General features: G+C 50.1%; 1 protein-coding gene across 7 annotated transcripts in view; it reads right to left on the bottom strand.

Annotated features, from left to right (window-relative positions):
• Positions 1 to 21208, bottom strand: part of rab11fip4b (RAB11 family interacting protein 4 (class II) b) — an 84085-nt gene that overhangs the window by 33204 nt on the left and 29673 nt on the right. For 6 of the 7 annotated variants that reach the window (XM_072712151.1, XM_072712152.1, XM_023791740.2 and 3 more), the window contains 4 exons: positions 4898 to 5115; positions 4605 to 4790; positions 2895 to 3029; positions 865 to 900 (listed from right to left, as the gene is read on the bottom strand). In XM_072712151.1, the coding sequence (XP_072568252.1) occupies positions 865 to 900; positions 2895 to 3029; positions 4605 to 4790; positions 4898 to 5115 (575 nt within the window). Of the gene's footprint in view, positions 1 to 864; positions 901 to 2894; positions 3030 to 4604; positions 4791 to 4897; positions 5116 to 16461; positions 16879 to 21208 lie in introns of those variants that run through there. The other variant, XM_023791743.2, reaches the window with a different exon arrangement.

Raw genomic sequence — 21208 nt, forward strand, 5'->3', positions numbered from 1 at the left:
TCCAAAGAAGCTTGATGTTGGTCTCTAAATGTAAAACGAAGGAGGTCCTCATCCATCCACTGTGACCAGCTAAGTTGGTCATAACCCTCTAGCTAGAGGTTTCACAGCTAAATCATTGACTTAAGCCTGTGTCTCCATCCAGTTGGGAGTCTGAGGATTAAGCCTGGGGGGGTGCTTCAGTACAGTGTTTTTCAAACAGGTCCTTGGGGACCTCCAGACAGTCCACATTGCTGAACTACCAAGAGCTGGGAGGTAGCAAAAACAGGTACCACCTGGGGGGGGGCCGAGAGGACCACATAGAAATGCTGCTTTAAATCCCTGCCCATCTGAACTGCAAGTTCTCTGCTCCTCGACTAATGCAATGACTTCATATGTGGGCACCATTAGCCAGATTGCTAAAATGGAGGAGGCTGGAGGTGGAGTAGGAATAAACACATGTAGAGTCGCTGGTGCGCTGTGTAAATGCTGGTTCAACGAACTGCAAGAGTCTCTGCGAGTGGAAGCAGTCTCAGGACATTACTAAGACCAGCAGATTTACGCCAACATCAAAAAGGAAGCACGCAGTGTGTCAACTAAACCTTACCTTAAAACACAATACCCATATCCTCTGAAGCCTCTACATTTCTACCTCGGAATCACTTAGTACTTCATCCATAAATGTCAAATGTCAACGGAATAAAAAATGTTCCTCTTTCTAAGTTAGGAAGTCCAGCACCGAGCAAGAAAAGGAGAAGCAATGTGTGCGTTTGTGCAAGCGTCTGCCTTTCCTTAAATCACACGAGTCAATAACAGGTACACATTTAAGGCCAGGGGACGGTGAATAATTAACCAGGCAATAGTGAAAGCGAATGAGAGTTCACTTACCTTCCAAATGCTGTGCTGGAGATCATTCTGTTAGGGCTGAAATAAGAAAAAGGATAGAGAATAGATTCCTATTACCCCACACCTATAAAAACAGACAAGCACTTCAATGATGAATGACATGCTATATGAAATTGCAGCGGGAGAATAAGGTAACCAGTTTCCTCATAGCTCAAGTGTTTTTTTAGCATAGCATTTGTCCCGATTCTATTTTAGGGATCGTTGCATCTGTGCTTGTACTGGTGCAGGACTCATTTGCAGACACACGTACTGCAGAGAGACCAGGAAAGTCACACACACTGCGATGGCTGCAGTGAGGCTCCTCCGGCTTGGATCACCGTTACTGGTCCTCCCCACCCAGCAGTGCACTCAGACGGCTGCTTCCTCTCACTGGAAACACAACCCCCGCCCGCCTCCCACTCAGCAACCAGCCCACCCTCTCCTGCTGATGTTCATTCTCTCACCTTCAGCCCTATCCACCTCTCCTGCTGACCTACTTTAGACCAAGTCTTTAGGGATACCAGGGTTTTATCAGAGCTTCTGAATTTTTGGAGAACACTGCATGTGTACCATTCTGAATATATACTGCTGCACATACATAGATGCAGTCACTCACTGTACATTAATGTCACACAGGAAAAGCCAAAATAGCGCTAACAAGTGCTGATGGGTGCGGCTCACAATGACTGCACCGTTATGTTCAGCTTAGAGGAAAACCACTGCAAACACCTCTTATCCACAGAGTAAGCCGACTGTGCCACTGCACTGTGCTTGGGGCTACTCATTATGGGCCAACATCCCCCAGGTTCAAAATGTCAGGAAGACATGTGTCAATAATGCAACCAACGAGCAGAGAGAGACTCATTTGTCCTTGAGGGGCTGACAAGGTACTTTGGCAAGAAGGTTCAGATGGAGTCTGCTGAGAAGACCAGCAGCTTGAGTGTTAGATAAGGGCATAACGCCGCGCTCCCTCCTGGCTCCCTTACCGCAGCATGATCTCACCTCCAACTGTGAAGGATGGCATCAAATAATCCCAACATTAGCCCAGAGACTGTAATGGTGATTTGTTCATTCACAATTGACTGGAACTGCTGTCGAGATTCTTTGTGAGAAGATGCTCCGGACAGGTAACCCTGGGAGAACATGAGGAGAGCGAGTCCTCTCTTTTCATTGACTTCCTGCCCCCCCCCCACCTGCATTTATTAGCTCAGCCACTACTCCACTGCAGTGTAGAGTTTTATCTGCCTGCTGGATATTTACTGATGATAGTAAGGTTTAATTCCCTGGAAGGTTTTTAATCATATCTCTAGGTTACGTTGTGGTAAATGGACACCAATCACAAACCTTCAGGTCCTGGGGGGGGGGGGGGGGGGGCCTTTCTATTCTTCCCTTAAGAAAGGTGCTTGATCTGAATAATTTCAGCAAAATTCATGGTCACTTTGCATGAAGGCATCGACCATTATTATAATAATAAACAGCGAGGCTCCTCAAGCAGTAAAAACTGCAGCAGGGTCAAATCTCTCCTGCATGCCCATGTCACAATTTTCTGCTGCCATGGCAACTGCTTCTCCAAAAATCGAATTACCCCTCCCCAAACAGGACGGTTGCGATAAAACGAAGGGTGAGGGAGGCAGATGTGGGTTAGGAATTTGGAATCGAATTTTGACGGTGTGGTCGCTCAGCCAGACACTGGAGGGCATTACCGGCCGGCTCCCTTTTATTGTCGTGCCTAAGCTGACAGAGTAAATCATTAATGCCAGGGAGGACTAGAAGTATCCAATGAACCACCAGAGGCAGCCTTCTCACATCTCCAACGTGAAGCCAGGAATGGAAATAAGGCATCTATTGCATAACATTGTGAGTCATTATGGGATCTGCTATGAAACATGAGTCAGTGGGCAGACGCTTCCTGCGTAATCCGGAACGAGTGTTTACGGGCACATGGTCCATCAAGCTGTCACAACTCTGTGGACGGGGTGCCCAGGTGCCGTTTCAGGTGACCCGCACCCACCCAGTCCCCCCACACTCCCCACCTGTTGGCCTTCAGGTTCTTGAGCCGTGCTTCCAGGTCGTTGAGGAGGTTGACCTTCTTGCAGCACTGGGAGCAGTAGACGTCCATCAGCTCGTTGTTGTATACGTGCCTCATCTTGCGAGGGGTCTGGCCGGCGCTGCGGAGAGGAAGCAGGGAGGTGGTCGGGAGAGAAGTCACAGGCTGCCTGGCTCCGCATTGCCAGCCCCCCCACCCACGCAAAGCCTATCCTGGATGCTCAGAAACTAAGAGACTGACAACGGAGCAGAAGGTATGACGGTGCACTTTTGAGAACGATAGCTCCCTCGTCCTTCCTGTCAATAGACGGGACGTAAGGAGGTCCATCAGCACGTCAGGGGAGGCAGTACCCAGAAGGTACGAAGATATCAGCACAGTATTTGAATCGCATCTGCCGTTCGAAAACATGTCAGCAATTCTGAGACGCCAACAGGGACATATTTCATCACGAAACAGAAACTGTGACACTGTCCCTATGAACATTGGTATTTTAGGCAACTTTATGCCATTGTTTGAGTGCAGGGCTCTCAGATGTGCCAGCTGAGATCCTGCAAGGTGAAAGCCCATGTCTAGATTGTGCGAAGGAAAGAAGAAAAAAAAAAAACTAACATCATTTCCAACAATAAGACTTCTCTCTCATATCAGTCATGCACAGCAGGTCACGGTGATTCTAAAAAAGAACCCAGCACAATTGGTCGGACTGGAAAAACCGAAACGAATACTCAAGCTAATCTACAGTTTCATTCTTCTGAGCTGTTTGTTCGTCATTCGGTTTGTTCAAGAGTCAAAAGTGGTGGGGGCATGTTGTATGGCTACACACCGAAACAAACCAGTTAGGAGGTTAGGGTGGGATTAGAGGCCTAACTAGCTGAAGGAGGGGAGAAACTGGGAGGCGGTCAGCTGTGAAAAGGGTTTCTGAGCCACGCAGTGCAGGGATACGCCGTCCTTGGTTACGGGGGGGGGGGGGGGGGGCAGCGATTGTGTGTGTGTGTGTGGGGGAGGGGGATTTGGCAATCTAAGGTGTAATATTTAACTTGTACCAGCATGTTCATCATTTGTGATGCGCTAAATTTAACCTTGTCAGTTAGGTTTCAACTGACCTTGGGTATTCTAAGCCATTTCAGCAGCAGATATTCAAACTCCCCAGAGTGCCATTTGTCAGTGTCTATAAGACACGCTGCTTTCACACGAAAGGCTCAGAAGGCAGAGCCGCTGTCTGAAGGTTTCACGGGGTATTGGACTGAAGCACATCTTCCATATGTCTGTTTTCTGGTTTTCTCCAGTTACTCAAGGAAGAATGTACCTGGGCTGATGACACTGGACTGGCCCAGGAGTGTGTGTGTGTGTGTGTGTGTGTGTGTGTGTGTGTGTTTGTGTGTGGGGGGGGGGGGGGGGGGGGGGCGGGGGGTCATGTATAGGTTATATTGTGGAGACCAAATTTTCCCACAAACAACCTGTTTGACATTATGGGGGCAACTGAAACGTCATTTTATAAAAATCTGACTGCAATCAAAAAACTAAAAATGCCAAAAGTCTTGTGTTCTGTTTAGTTACTTTATCCATAAGTCAGGGCTGGATTGGGGTTATGGTTGTCATGTTGGGATTAGGGATTTGCTCCTAGAAATGAACGAGGAGCCTCCAGGAACATCTATGTGTGTGTGTGTGTGTGTGCGCGTGTGTGTGTGTGTGCACCAACCTGGAGGGCACCGAGGAGCCCAGGTCAGAGTATCCGTTGGTGCGCGTCTCGTCATCTGGACATGGGCTGCTGGGGGTGAAGTCCACGTCCTCACCGACCCCGTAGTCCTCAAACTGTTCCTCATTCAGGGAAGCAGGGGAGCGCGTGGACACCTCAGACGTCACCGAGGGGTTTGTCGCAGCACACCTGCGAGAACGGTAGCGCTCACGACACAGGACGCGGGACAACGGCGGTGATGAATCTCACCCGTTAATGACCCGAGAAAATGGAGGTTTTCTTGGAGTGGTACTGACTTTTCTTTGGGCACAAAAAGTCCTCGGAGAGTCTCGTCCTTGTCACCAGGCCTCCCTCCCCTGCTGGTCCCAGAGTCCTTAGGGCCCACCATTGCGTCGTCCGCGTTGAACTCTGTGCCGTCTTGGCCGTTCAGGGCGTCCTTGTTGGGGAACACCTGCCCATCGGGGTCCGATCGCGTGCACATGACGACGGGACAGCCGGTTCCCTGGTCCCCGTGCTGCCGGCAAAGCAGGGGGAGGGTCACATACACAATCAACCAGCCCAAGAACCTTTATGGTGCTCATATGGTGCTTATGATGTCATACATGATCCCAATTCAGTATTATGCTTAGCTTCATTATTTGCTAAATAAACTAACAAAAAAACAGTACTTATATGCTAGTGGTGCAGAACGCCAGGCAGCATGTGCGTGCTGCATTGGTTTTTTGTTTTCTTAATTACGGTGTTTCCTTGGACGGCTAATTACCAACGGCTAATCACCACCAGCCCTGAAAACCTCTGCTTGACACAGACCTGCGCACCCCTGTAATGTACAAACTTGTCTTCTGTTTAAAACTGACTTTACCAGGACTGGAATTACCTGTATAGAAGAGGGCTTGGTGACCTTTGCTGAACCAGTAACCTTGGGAATGACGGTGGGAATGCCCGCAAGGTCGCACGAGGCGCGGTTAGGCTGAAAGTCAAACGACAGCTTCCTGAACCACTTTTGCTTTTTTTTTGCTCTCCGCCCTGTCCGAAACCAGTCTGATACAAATAGGGATGGTTTAATGCGACCTGTCTGAGCGTGTTCGAGGCAGCTTGACGACACGAACCCGTCGCACAGGCGTGTGAGGGCACCGAGTTCTGGTGGCAGGACAGACACACACGCAGGCGCTTCTCATGTACCGTAACAATACACAACACACCCCCACCATTCAAGTAAGTAGACACAAACACAGGCGGCATTACTGCGACCAAAAAGGGTGAAACGATTCACATATTCCCAAAGAAACTCTTGCTCTCGTCTCCTACTTTCTGTCTCATTTGCTGTGGCTTCCACTACTGAAAGTACCATCTGTTTTCCAAGAAAGAAAAGCAATACCTGTATGCCGATGACGCCTAGAGCGCGACGGCTCAGAGGCCAGCACTGGCTGGCTGAGCTGATTACAGGGAACGGGCCTCAGCTGACCAATTCAGGTCAACCGAGAAGATCAACCATTGGACGGATTTGAATGACACTGGGTGAGAAAGGCTTCCATTGTTCGAGGGAGTTCTTGACGCAAAACACCCCCAGATCCTCACACACACAGGGTACCAAGTAATTACTAACACTTCTTTAAAAGGTGGCGGTTTGACTGAGCGTGTATTTTAATCTAAACGCCAAGAACTCAGCGTGCGGACGACTCCAGTCTGATATATAGGCGAGCTAATGAAGAAACCAGCAAAGCGGCAATCTGGGACTGGAGGTGTTGCCAGACCTTTTGCATAAGTGACACAGTAGCCCTTTAACCTCCCTGCGGCCTGTGGGGGGACGGGGGAGGGGTGGGGGAAGAAGTACACACACGGGAATTAAGAGGCTGAATCGGGAGGGGGGGGAAGGGTCTGAGTGTTGATGAATGTGGTGGTTTGTAAAGGGGGGTTTTTAGTATTCTCCAGCAGCTTTTTGTGTGGAAGCAAAACACCCACCCAGTAAGAGGTCGGTCGGGCAGCCCCTCCCCTGAGAAAGTGACACAGTCACTGGCATGCACACGTACGCACGTGCACGCCACTCGCACACCGAAGACGCGCTTCGGAAGATGGGCGAGTGTGAAGCGGGAAACCGCGGTGACCGGCAACAGCGGCTGTGGTCTGGGGACACGCCAGCCAAGCGGGGGTCTCCCAGGGTGACCCCCAGACTGATGCTGCACATCCACACTAATGGCCCACATCGCCGGCACCTGCCGGCTCTCTGCCTTTTCACAAATGCTGCCGGTTAGTTTACAGCCTGTTGTGGCGCTTTCAGATTTAATGACTTTCTTGATGCAAAAACAGCTGGCATAAGAGGGGCCACGATCCATAGGGGACAACCGTACTTGCCAATGATGTGTTTCGAATCAGTGAGTGACAGGAGAGGGGGCACCCTGAGGGCCAATCAGTTTTCAGCTAGGGCCAGTGCCCCTTTGGCTCCACCCCTGTACAAGCCTATAAAAAAAAATGTTCTACCAAGCTCTGGTAGAAAACAGGAATCGTCGTGCTCCACTAGATGCAAAGTATTTCTGAAGAGGGCTGGACCTTGACCTAATTCTGGAGTTTCAGTTCATCCCCGGATGTTTAATCAGGTTGATCTGCTGCTGCCTACACAATTCATTATGATCCCTCAACCACACGTGCCTCATTAGCCAAATCGTCATCCCATGACCTTCCAGCAGGTATCCAACCCCCACCCCACAGCTACCACTCCAGCCCCTCCCTCCAGGTACCTACAGCACCACCATGCCAAGGCTGGGGGGGGATCGCTGGCGCTTCTGGGCCTACAGGTCCAGTTGGTGATCACCCGGGGACAGAGGCCGGCTCGGAACGTGGACAGCTCCGCATACCTTTGCCATCACATGCCGCTTGGTTTGGAATGTCAGATACTGCGCTGAGACCTCATTCATACTTTTGTCTGGGGTAATGGGGGGGGGGGGGGGGCGGGATTGGGTGCTGTACTTCTCATGTGACAGTCAAAACTACGAAAATACATACCAGAGTGTGTGCGCTTGGGTACATTGTGTGTGACCTCATTTTAAACAATTCTCAGATGTATTAGGGGAAAGATGCCATTATTAACATCTTTAAAAAGAAAAAAAAAATCCCAGTAAGGATAGTGCCTGAACTGGGAAATGGAAAATGGAAGGCGTGTTGATCGTCAGCGCGCTCAGGTCCCAATGACAGTAATTACAGTATGATGCGAAAGTCTTAGGCAGTCAAAGAAAATGTTTAAATGACCTTCATGCTGGTGCAAAACTACGGTGTCTGTGAAAGTGTGTGAGCGTAGCCAAACGTGCTGAAGTCAGCCCAGTATGTGCAGCGACCGTCCGATACACCCGAGCATGTTCATCTGACCACTAGCACACCTTGTTTGGCTAATGAATATCTCATTTAGGTATTTACATAATTAATAATTAATTCGGCTGGTGGTAAAATTTTACGGATATATGGAATGGCTGAGTTGCCCCTGAGGAGAGGTTTGGGAACTGAAGCCATCCAGTAACGTTTTGGAGAACAGAAGAAACTCTAGTTAGTTATGTTACTGTTCATTTGCACGTTCTAATGTTAAGTTGTTTTTTGTGAGCAAATATGCCTTTCTACCCAGATAAATAGCCTTAAACATTTGACTGCCCGACATTGTATATAAATATGCATGTGTGTATGTATGGATATATAAAAAACATGAATTTATTCATTAACCATCAATTGCACTAAAGCAGGGCTGGCAAACCTGATCCATGGAGAGCCGGTGAGGGTTTTTGGGATGGCCTCTCAATCAGCCAATAACAGTGGGTTATTGGGTCAATCAGCCAATAACAGTGGGTCTGCAGGACTCGAGTTGAGAACCGCTGCTTTATTATTGGCTGATTGAGAGACCATCCCAAAAACCTGCACCGGCCCTCCATGGATCAGGTTCCCCACCCCTACACTAAAGTATAATTGAATTGCCCAGAAGGACAGTGTGTGCAGGTACCTACATGTGACTGTACTTACACACCAACTGCTGGCTCCCCCACACTTCAGCAGGAAGACCGAGTGTCTCAGCTTCACACTGGCTTCACTGACGGGGTCGGGCCAAAGGTCATGTGATTCTGTGTACAGGGGCAGAGCAGCGAAGGTGCCCATCTGGTGGCCTCATTAAAATGGGGCAGTTACTGCCTCCCCCCCCCCACGGCACAATGGCACTTGAAAGCACGCGATCGTGACAGAGATGATGGACAATCGGTGGGGGGGGGGCAGTTGGGTGAGAAAATATGAGACGAGGTTAACATTGCGCTCTTTGGGTGGGAAACGCACCGGGAAGCGATTTACACCATGTAGCAGGTGGAGTTCGGTGTTTTTTTTGGAAGGGATTCCTCTGGCAGTTCTGCAACAGCATCTGTGGTTGGGGGGGGTGGCTGTGGGAACACAGTGAAACGTGGTGCCGCCTATTGGTTTGTTTTGGGGGCGGCGGGGGGGGGGGGGGGGAGGGGGGGTAGGCGTGTAGACGGTACTGGATTTTCCACCCGTCTCTTGCACAACAGGGATACCACAAGCCAACTGGCAAAGCAGCTACAATACCTGCTGGAGCAGGAGTCAAGCTCGTCGTCCCCGGGCGTCGTCCCCAGGGAACCGCAGAACATCGCTTCAGGAGCGACCCGGCCATTGCTGCTATACATTAACCCCCATAACGCCATACTTTTCGAAGCTTTTAAAAAAAAAAGTTAAAGCTGCCCTACATTGCAGAGTTGCGTTTTTAGAGTCTGTGCAGCTGAATTTTCCCATCATCCCACCCTAACTCTTTACAAGTGCCTGTGGCAGACGGGTAGGAGAGTATGCCTCATTACACCGGGCTCGCCAAGCGCTGGCAGGGCGCTGGCTGGCTGATGGTAAGACACCCCCTGGGGCTCTCATCGCTCATCTGGCAGGACATTGTTCCCGCCGCCATCTCCGCTGGTTTGGCTCGGAGTGCCCTGCGCTGCCGCCAGGCCTGGGCTGGACCGGACCCAGGGGCTCCTTCCCAGACGTAAGCCTCCGCTATCCCCCTAACTCTCCCCCCCACGCAAGGCCAACAGGGAGGTAAGCAGAGGCGGCACGATCTGACCGCTTTCTGACTGCTTCTCTGACTGGCCCCCTCCCCACTTCCCTCAACCGAACCTTAATGTCCTCACCCAGACGGAGGCAATGAAAGTCTAAAAGCGCCACCCCCCATGCTGTGCATCATCTGTCCCCCCCCCCCAAACAGTTCACGATCTCTGCTCAGACTGCCGCAGGAGTACCGCGGAGGAGCGGGCCGCACCCGCCGCGTCGTCAGGCGGCCTGACGGCTGTATCACAGTCATCATCGACCTGTCACTCGGGGCGACGCAGCCCCTCAGAATCGCTGCTCTCAGATCGCAGGAGCGTCCAGACGGACACCAGGCCGGGACGGACGCTTCTCAGGAGCCTCCGCAGCTCTCATGGGCAGCTTATCCTTCACCTGCGAACGAGGTTCCTGACGAGAGGCAGCTGCAGGACCTTCAGTCATCGCCGCTTCTGAGCCGCCTTCAGAGCTCTGCGGCTGTCTTTTGTTTTATTTATTGATTCTCGCCCCAGGTGGTTGAATTCTACACAAACTCTGCAGCACACTGTGGGACATCATACAATGTATCCCTGCAGCCAGATGCATGACTCTTCTGCTGCAGGGCTGGGTGCATCGCTCCAGAACAAACCCCCCTCTCCTTCACAGACCCCAGAGGTTGCACTTCGTAACTGGTTTCACAGCCCAGATACCTGAAAAGAAGTTCACAAAGACACCTCTTCTACTGAAAAGCCCATTATAACTGGCCTGTGACCAATGGGACATCTTCTGGACACTCACTATCAGAGAGTCATCATCAACAGCACCAAAAATGCCTGCTTACTGACTTCTAATAGGTCAAGGTCATTGATCGACAGTTCCATTAAAATGACAAATCCAGCATATTTTTTTTTATATACACATCTGCATTGCTTTTATTTGGTGTGAAATGCCTTGCTGACAATGTCACACACTCTGCCCATTCATAGATCTGCACAGAATACTGATGCAATTTAGGTGAAATTGCTTTCGGAGCTTCTTTCCTGGGATTTTAACTCTAGATTCCAATTAGGTTAAAAAAAAAAAAAAAAAATCTATAAAAAAGGTTGCGTTGATTGGTTGATGAAAGCCCAATTAAAATGGTTAACTTACTGGGTGACAGATTTGCAGGTCAACGTATGAAGCAATTCCCAAATGACATTTTTAATTATAGAACATCCTGAGACCTGGTGTTTATCCCATAATGAATACAGACACAACAGCTTAGTGCCCCATTAACGGCAGGTAATGTAACCACCTCAATCTCTGGCCTGTTTGTGAACAGTCTGACACGGATACAGGATTTCCACAAAACACCCCCCATCCCAGTAAGGTGGTGATGTGTGTGGAAATCGTGTACCTAATATGGTGCTGAGCTCACCAGGTAACAGATCACACCTGGATACACTGATATCACCAGGACACAGGATCTCGGTACGCTGCAGACAGCCTTGTGACTCGGCCTCATCCCAGTACAGACCAAGTTCACATTACCAGGGCACAACACCAGACGTCCTAGCAACACCATGCTGACAGCAGCAGTAAAGAGAAGAGCAACAAATGCGCCGACTAAATCAAGACAAAAGGGCACCAAGAACGCTGTACAGCCAGGAAGGGAATCTGTGAGGAAACTGCTGCCCAAAGGCGATGAAACGTTGCTGCTGTAACCAAGGCGCCTTCCCAGTGACGGGATCATGTCTGCATCAGGCTGTTAGCGGAAGGTTCTACTTCTTTGCCTTCAGGAACCAACGCCAAAGCTCATGCACAGTCCTACAGTATGAGAACCAGAGACAAAGCTACACCTGGTCTGAGACACAGGCACTAAAGCATATCGTTCTGGGCTGCCAGTTGTTAGTAGCTCACTGTCACTGCCACCACGGACAAGTCAGGCATCTTTAACACTGCAATACTGCGAAATTAGAACCAAAACCTATAATATGAAGGATTTTATTTAAAGGATGACAACAGCGAGAGGCAGCATTATTAAAAAAAAAAATTTTTTTAATGCCAAAGAGAAACCATAATTCACACGGACACTGACCCTATTTTTGTTTCCCTTCAGAAGACAGCCAGTGCATAAAAGGGAAAAATCCATGCATTCCTCTTCTCCCTGCTTATTCTGGTCATGGTCATAGGGAAGAGTGAAAATAAAGCTTTAAGAATTACATCTTCTTTTTTTAATGCATGCACTACCGCAATTAAGACTCCACCTTAACAGGCTGTTACAGCATCCTTAAAAGCCTTGGTCAAACTCAGCAGTTTCGCAAATAAGTGGCTTTTAATATTGCGAGAACAAGAAAACATCAATATTACCTCAATTAACAACACTGGCATTCTATACAACCTGCAAGTAAATAACAATCAATACTGAACAAGCCATTGATTTCCTGTCCCCTTCCTGCCACGCGGAAAGACACGAATGACCACTCAATGACACAAAACCAGGACACCACAGATGGATGACGACCACAAATGTGTGACATATTCAACAAGGAATGATTTTAAATATTGATAAACCAATACATGACAGTGCAGGGGACACACCTGCTCAATTAAAACGCATATACTGGAAATTGTTTTGTCCCCCTCTGAGCAATAGACTGGTACCTCAATCACTTCTGCCTATTAATTAGGACACAGAGGGGAAGAAGAATTATACCGTTCTTCCCTGCTTGTTTTAGAGCACAAGAGAAAAAAGGACACCTAGCACAGTAGACTAATACGTCCAGGTTATCCTTCTGGATCATAAATTATGGAAATGCGCCGCGATGCCCTGGAGCACAAGCATCAGACGGGATGACAGCATCGGGGCGGGGAGAGACACTCAATAGGAGCGTCACGAAATCATTTACGTTTGTGCAGAGTCAGCACGCGACGTGCTGGTGTGAAGGTTCCCATTTATTTGTCAATCGGTTTTTGGTGGGGGGGCTTTCGGCACCTTCTCAAGGACGAGAGGGATACCGCAGAGGCGTCCCCCGCCCGCCGGGATCCGTCTCGGTTCCTTCTCTGGGGATCGCACCGCCAATCCTCCGCAGTTTTTGGAAAATGGGTTTTCCACCGCCGGACTGCATATCAGTCTTACGTACAGAATAACTAATTATATATAAATAAAAACCCGGCTTACCTACGAGTAACGATGCAGTGTTGCATCACATGTGCATCGATTATAATTCCGCATTAGAATGACGCTCCTGCCCACATACAGGAAGCCGTGTGTCACCCTGCGCCGGTCTGGGCCACCGTCTTCTCTAAAAGTACATCAACTATAAATTCAGTTACAGGAAATAACCTGGTTACATTTTTAGGATATGGAGAACAGCTCGAGGGAAATTTACAAAATTAGACAAATAAATAATGTGATTAAAAATAAACACGCAACGAGCCGTCACAAAATAAATATGTAACTGAATACATCTGAAGCCATGCTGGGAATGTTTAACTTCTGAGACCTCAACTCCAATACTGGAGCCGATTCAAACAGAATAGTGGTCTACAAAAGGTTTCGTGAAGAAGAGGATTCCATACAAGAACGGTTCACCAGTCCTAAAATGCTTTGGTCTTTGGTAAAGGCGACTAATGACCAGGTTAAGATAGAGAAACTCATGGAGAGCAGGACTATTTATAATAAGCCTGGGAATCTATGGGAATAAGGCATGTGGCAGAGATCAGAGGAAAAGGTCTTTAATCCAACTGAATTCTAGATAATTAAGTACTTAATTTGGTTATTTAAATACAGCTGTTCAACGTTAAATATTTCCCTTGAAGATCAAAGCAATTCTTCCAAAAAAAAAAAGCTGCCAAGACAGTGTGAAAATGAGTAATGGCCACATAATTTGTAACCAGCAAGAAGTCGGAGTGAGTTGGTTTTCACCAAACTGTCATTAATCCCTCTGCGTTGTGGTTTACCTTTGGTCTTCTGCAAGCACCATCCAGCCACTGAGTCTAGAGTCCGTTGGCCACATATCCTCGTATAAAGAGGTCAGGTATGGTAGTAATTCCCACTCGATGTCCGTGGACTGGTTTCCATAATACAAAAACGTAAGGGGCGTGTATAATGGCCAGGTAGGGTAATGGCGTATTAATCGCTGATAAGTTTAACCTTTTCCATCTTTTATTCAGATGGACAGAATGTGAGGGGTCGTAATAAAATGGAAAATATGTAGTTTATTTTTGGGAATTAACCACCCCCCCCTGCAGAACCCCCAGCTCTCCTTGGTCCCAGGGTACACTGATTACGGACCAATACCGGTCTGTGGACCGGAGGCTGGGAACCCCCAAGTTATGGTGTCAGCCAACACACCATGTCTTAAAAGCATATTCCTGAGTCCCGAGGCGGGGGGGGTCATTTTCCTGTGTGCGCTTCTCTGCCCCCACAGAGCCCATACACACCTGTGACTGCAGCTGTACAAACCCTACGGACCCCGATTCCATGCACAGCTGGGAGCCCAGAACCAAGACGGCTTTCTGCAGACATTCCCACAGTAATTCTGGGACTGCCAATTACCCCGTCAACCAAGCATCACCGATCTGAAATTTAGGGGATCTTTATAGTAAAGGCCCGCTTTCTATTTGCAGTACACACAGAAAACCTGTTTCAGCATATTTTGCGTGCTTGAGTTATATAGGTACACACAGAAGATGGAAATGGAGCCTCACAGGTCATGCACTCAATAAAAATGGGCATGGAGGTAAATTTAACAGCCTGATTTACCACCATCTAGTCCTGAGTCCTCAATTACCTTTTCAGCTGGCCAGTTGGGGGGGGGGGGGGCAGCTACTGTGTCCCAACTTAATATGTGAATAGCAAAGTTTGGTGTGTTTTTTTTTCCCTTTTTTTTTAAATCATGTTTGCTGGGAGTCTGGGGGGGGGAGAACTGCTGCATTCCACCCTCGAACCCACATGCAGTACTTGGCAGAAACAAAAAAACCTAGGAACTATGGCCAAGCCGTGGTTCGACCCCCCAGGGCGCTAATTTACCAGCTAAATGAACCGGCTCAGATATCTGGAGGCCTAGAGAGAATGGAGGCGCTTCCCCGTTCACTGCGAGATCAGAGGCCATGCAGCCAACTTTTGGCTACGACAGGATGTTGTACCGAGCACCTTGACTGGAAGAGCTTGCCCTTGTGTTATCAGAAACAGAATTTCAGATCCCCCCAGATTAAAGAACAGCCCTCCATTCTGATTGTGTTATTATGGCTTTCTTCCACACGCTGGCTAAAACGTAAACACGTCAGGCCACCTTCTGCCCGCCGTGACATTTGACTTGACTTAATCAAACGAAGAATCAGAGGAGCCACCCCATGCACGCAAACGCAGCCACGGTTTTGGAAACGTCAGCATGACCTGGTCAAGTTTCCACAGAGCGGCTCAGCCACAGACCGACTCGCGCTCATGTCCGGAAAGGAGAAAAGCAGCCTGGATATGATCGAGGCGGAATTTCATGAATCTTCCTTTCCACTGACCTCTCCTTTGACCTGGTGTCTAAGTCAGGGCATTCACAACAGCAGGAGGGCACTACATCTCCCCACCCCCCACCCCACCCTGTCAGTGTCATTCATAGCACCAGCGCCCCCACCAACCCTACTGGCCCATTCCCACCGGCTAAGACTCTGAAACATGCAGATCAGGGCAAATTCTCAGACAAAAGTACAGGGACCCATTCTGAGGCTCCCAGTCAAGACTGGGTGCTGCTCTAGTAAGCCGACACCCCACATGAGGAACTGATCCCCCACCCCCACCCCCCACTCAGGAGGGTAAAGCTGAATTATCAATCAGCTTGGACAGATTACGTTCCACTCAAGCACTGAAGACCACCTACTGCTTCATTTCACAGATATCTCATCCAGCTGAAGCCAGGACTGAAGCTGACGGGGTACCATGGCATATGAACTGGAAGTCTCAGGCTTAGGATCTCTCTCACACACACACACACACACACACACACACACACACAGTTTCAATGATACGTCCTCCTTCTGCCTATACAGAAACATCAGGGGAAAAAGCGAGCCACATTTTCCTCAGACAGGAGTAACTGTGGCACACAAACATCCATCTGGTCATTTCAATACAGAAGTAAACACCGATCCAGTCTGAGGGAAGGGAGCTACCCAGCAGTGCAGACAGTGAGCCGGCTGACGCTGCCCGTATGCCGATGCCTGTACCGAGCCACGTCTCCCAGCGTCGGGCTCACGGCCACACCGACAGAGCCTCCCGAAACACCAGGCCCACCTTCACCCATTGGGGCACTGTGTGAAGATAGGCCTTCCCTTTTAACACAGGGCCACTTCTCCTTTCTCCTGAACCACTGGGCTTTCTGCCCAAACCAAGCAGAGTGACCCCACTGCAGAGGGTGGGGGCAAACATCTTTTTGCACTCCCCTTTCAACTTTTTAAGGCAGACCCCCCCCCCCCCCCCCCAAAGTCATGCCATTTCCCAGCCACTGATTTCTAGCCATTAATTAATCCCATTGCTGCCAGGGGAAGGTTGAGGAACACAGACGGGCGGGCGGGTTGGGGGGGGGACCAGCCTCGCACCCGGGCCTGGACACGCACGGGTGAGCATAACAGAAAAGCAAAAGGGGGAACAGATTACAGAAAGGGTGAGAGAACCCAGCATGGTCTCTCACACACACACACACACACACACACACACACACACACACAAGCTGGAACAATGGACTTTGCTATCTGTGCCGTGCTCTCCCTCGCTCTCACCCCCCCCCCCCCCAGAGGTCTCCCGCACACCCCCTGAGCCCCATGCAGTGTAGCCTCTTACCCTGTCACCTACTGGGGGGTCACCAGCCTCCCCCCCATTCCGGGTGGCGCAGCCCGTGCCACCATCCCCCGAAGACATCCGAGCCTCAGGGCCTTCCCAGCCTGCCAGGTCGTCCCACGCAGGTGCTACAACAGGTGAGGCGACGGGCAGGGGAGGGGCAGAGGAGGTATCGGCGAACGTGCCGGCGATTCTTCAGTAAGTCTTTCGGATCTCCTCCGACGGTAATCCAGAGGAAGAGGGACCGAAAGAGAGAGTTCCTCTCACAGCAGAGCGGAGCCGCTTGAGTTTCCCTGAGTCGCACCCGCTGTAACTCGCTCGCTCACATTGATTCACACGGAGACGCACACACAAAACACACAGGCAGCACTCTGGCAACAGTTGAGACTAAGCCCCTCCTCCCCCTCTCTCTCTCTCTCTCTCTCTCTCTCTCTCTCTCTACGGAATGTTGCCGGGCAACTGGCTTCGGCAGGGCCGTCCCTCCACAGTGACATCAGCGGGAATGCAAGTCTCGCATTGCAACACTCCTCTGGGCTCCTGCGCAGCATTTGCATTTCAGGTTGGAGGCCTGGTCAAGTGTCACGCATGCGCTCACAAAAAAAAAAAAGTAAGCGGAGACAAACAAAGTCCTGAGAGATAACACGGGTTAAAGCGACCTGGAGAGAAGGGGAGAGCGGCTCGGCTCGTGAGCGGCTGCCTCGGAGGACTGGGCGTGAGAGCGAGAGCCGCCGCTGCCGTCGTGAGCTGGGCCCAGCACACTGGCTTACTGCACTTCCTGCAAACAAAACCATGGCTGCCTGAGTCAACAGAGGGACACGGCAGGCAGGATGTGACAAAAACGCTCAACTTTCATTACCTACCCCTGGCATGCCTCCCCCAGCGAGGCTGGAGCCCCAGAGGTTAACGTGGAGCCAGAGCCTCGGACATGAGTGTCCCTCTGGGGGGGGGAGACTCTTCCCAAAATTTATATCCCTGATGGGTGGTATTCATCACCGAGGACGTTTACTTCATATAGTAAAGGCAGCACACAGTTTGTGGGGTCCGGCGCCATGCTTTGTGTGTCCCCACTGCTTTCTACACACACTGTGGCGTCAGAGCAGAAGTGAAACTGAGGCGCCCACGTCCGCACATACGCTTCCACGACCCGCCGCCAGGGCACGGCACTCCCCCTTGAGCTCAACACGTCCATTCCCACATCTCAGCTGGATGCCCCCCCCCACACCGAAACCCAAAACCCAACCACACCCCACCTCAGGACCAGGAGTCTTGTGCTAATCACAAGAGAGCAACATAATCCAGTTACATAAAAAGTGGACTACCATCATTTCAACAAGCATATAATTACCCTGATTAAAGAGGCTGCCAGTCGAAATCCCAGGAGGGACACTGAAGTTGTACCCTGGAGACAGGTCTGTTCATTACCAAATATCCACTGATATAAACACCACTAAAAACCAGGCATATCGACTCACAACAATTAAGCGGCTCATTATCCCGTTCACATTAGTGATCTTCATGAAATGTTAAGGACGCCTTCATCACGCGTTGAAAACTCAACAGGCAGAAACATTTAGCCAGAACTTCCACAGAGGCCAAAAAAAAAAAAAACTCGCCAGACTTAAGAGCAAGTCAGAAATTCAGCAGAGGCTCTGACACCTTCAGCTGACGTCAGGCATGTTAAATGATGAATGCATTTTTAATAAAATTAATATTTCATTTATGATATTACAGCTCTCTGGGTTGTTAAACTTGGTCAGGTTGTTGCTCGAGGAACATCCCCACCCCACAAGCATCGAAGCTGACCTGCAACATTATTCAGATTATTTTCTAATTTCATTTGACAGTTTTTGAATACTATCCTGAGATTTATTATTGTAAGTCAGCTAGCTAACCCGGCCTATGCCAGTCCTGCCTGCATCGCCCTTCTTCGGAGTCATTCTTTTGGTTGGCAAGACATCATCATGGTGGTGGTGATTGGGGGGGGGGGGGGGGGGTCAGCCTTGTTCTCTCTTGGCAGGATGGGGGTGGGGGGGCTGGTTTAACTGACCTACCAGCCCCCACTACCCCTCTGCTGGCTGGGTCTTACTCCTCATTCCCATTTTCCCATCATCTCACACGTATTTGGTCATTGGGGGGCGTCGCAGCAAGCTGAAGGGGATCCCACCCCAGATCCGTCCCCCCTTCTCTTTGGGGGCCGAGCAGGGACACGGGGTCGTGGTTACACAGTGGGGGTGGACGCTCAGGAAACGCAATAAAAGCGATTTATCCGCGAAGAAAGGTTCCCCTTCTCAGGTTCTCGCGCAGCGTGGGATTCTGGCAGCGGCTCAGCGGCGGGTCGGATCCCAGGTACAGCAGCTTAGCGTGGCATCTTTTTAAAAAAGAAACCCACAGAGTGTGCATTAGGTCTGGGGTGAGTATCAGCGCTTTAACAGTCAGGGGGCAAAGTGGTATGTTGAGTTTGCAGAGCTGAACCAATGCTGGAGCGTCGGAGAGAGAATGAGGTGCCAACCCGAGAGCAGCAGCTTACCGATACCATTCCCACTGGGTATCCGACACAGTAACAGTCATACCTGAGGATGAGATAAACGGGAATCAAACCAATGCTCATTGTCAAGCTTTTCTGAAAATAATTATTGAGAACATTTCAGAAAGGACTAGCTCTGAAATTAATCTTAAAAGTAAATCTGAAACAAATCTACTACAGAGGAACACACACACACACACACACACGATCAATATGAGCTTTGTTTGATGGCTGTTTGTGGGCCTCATTCAAAATGCACACACAATTCCCCAGAAATCTACACCGATAACCATCACAGGGACGACACCTGTCACCAGAGACAACGCGGCAGTCAAACACGTGTGTCATCGCCTCAGCCACAGGGAGGAGTCCCCGAGACGGCCCTCGTCCGACGGCCGCGGCTGACTCACCGGGGCCAAGCAGGGGCTGTTCCTCAGCGCGTCATGCCGATTACGTATGACGACAGAATGAAAACCCTAATGAGGGAGCTGCTCTCGCCTATTCATCAGAGCCACGTTACGGCACAGCCTTGGAACACTAGAAACTTGTAAAGGGGGTGGGGAGGGGAGCGGTTCTTAACCACTCACAGCAGATTAAACTAGCTAGTTTAGTCAAACCAGTGTGGAATCATGTTACCACTCAATGCTTTACTTCCTGTTTGGGGTTGCTGCTGCTTTTGATGTCGACCCTTGGCTGACAGCGTTTGGTAACAGGCTCCTTCCAGACAGACGGAGACCACAGTACTGCCTTACAAATGAAGATGTTTCAAACAGCCAGAATCCTTTGTATAAATAGAACTTAAAAAGCAAACTATCATATTTCATGATTTCATGTAATATGTACCGTCATTAGACAGTTAAGGAAACTGGTTTATACCGTTTCTCCCCCTGCTTTAAGCTAAAGGAGGGGAAGCAAACTGGCACGAAGAGGAACATGACCAGCAATCTGCTGGTACAATCAGAATGACGTCTAATGCACGTCTAATGTGCACAAGCTCACACCATGAACAGGCAGCCATGCTCACGCCAAGCACACGGTACCGTCCTGTCTGACAGCAGTTAGTGGGGAACTGGGGCCGGTATCTGGACAGGTTTCAGAGTTAATCTCCGGGGGGCTCCACACCATCGCATTTATTTAAATTTTTCGCTGCAGTCTCACTCCTCGATGCTCGGCTACATGCACTGCGGTCTGCAGCAGCCGCCCTCCCCAAAAATCGATCCCCCACCCTACGTGTTATGGGCTCCCAAAAACGCAGTGTCTAGCTGCGGAGGTCTCAGGGAGGACGTGCAGACTGTGCTGTTTTGGGGGGGGGGGGCTCATCCCACAGGGGGACAGCTAATAAGTACTCATAAGCTGCAGTGGCCACTTCAAAGCACTGCATGTGGAAATGCAGGGCTGCCAGAGCCAGTGCTGCAATGGGGGCGCGGGGGGGACTGAAGTGAGCCGCAGTGAGAGAGACAAATAGACAATGTAAGGGGATGAGATGGAAAGTCTATAAAGGCGGAAGAGACCAGGATAATGACCTGAGTAATGGCACAACACATCCCAAACCGCACTAAGACCCTCCCCATCCCCATCCCCCTCCCCCTCCCCTCGCACGCAGGGACACAGGACACAAAGTAGGGCAGCTGCCACAGTGCGCTGAGCTGCCCAGCCCTGCTGCAGTCCGCACTACCAGCTACCTGGATCCTTCATACTGGGTCAGTCATTACTTTGCCGACGGCAATCGTGACGACATGACAACGGCCGTAGGCGTCTGAGAGAGAGAGTGCTCTCTGGATTGTGCCCCCCCACCTACAGTTTCAGACATATGACTACCTAGTCAGCAGGAAAATAAAGGAGCTGAAGCAGTGCCGTGAAGAGCCAGGAGACCTCAGCCTTCATGGAGAACCTGATCCAGCATCCGGTGTCTGACGGTACCGGCCAGTGAGCGGCTTCAGCACAGAGGGGAACCGATAAATGGGGAAGCATCCGCCTGACGATCAGACCCGTCCGGGGCTCACTGGGTCACAGGGGCCACGAGAGGCTGCGGCGTCGCGCTGCATCTGCTGACATCAACTCCAGCATTTTACCTCTCTTGGTGTTTATCACCGACTGCAACCAGAAACCCAGATACAAGCAGACATCTAATTCCCAGCTAATTCCCCTTTCAATAAAAAAACCACCACACAACAATTCCAAGGATGCTTGATGGTTTTCTTGTCAAAGGCTAGCGTCTCAAGCACT

This window comes from Paramormyrops kingsleyae, chromosome 5 (genome assembly GCF_048594095.1).
Source record: "Paramormyrops kingsleyae isolate MSU_618 chromosome 5, PKINGS_0.4, whole genome shotgun sequence".
NCBI lineage: Eukaryota > Metazoa > Chordata > Actinopteri > Osteoglossiformes > Mormyridae > Paramormyrops > Paramormyrops kingsleyae.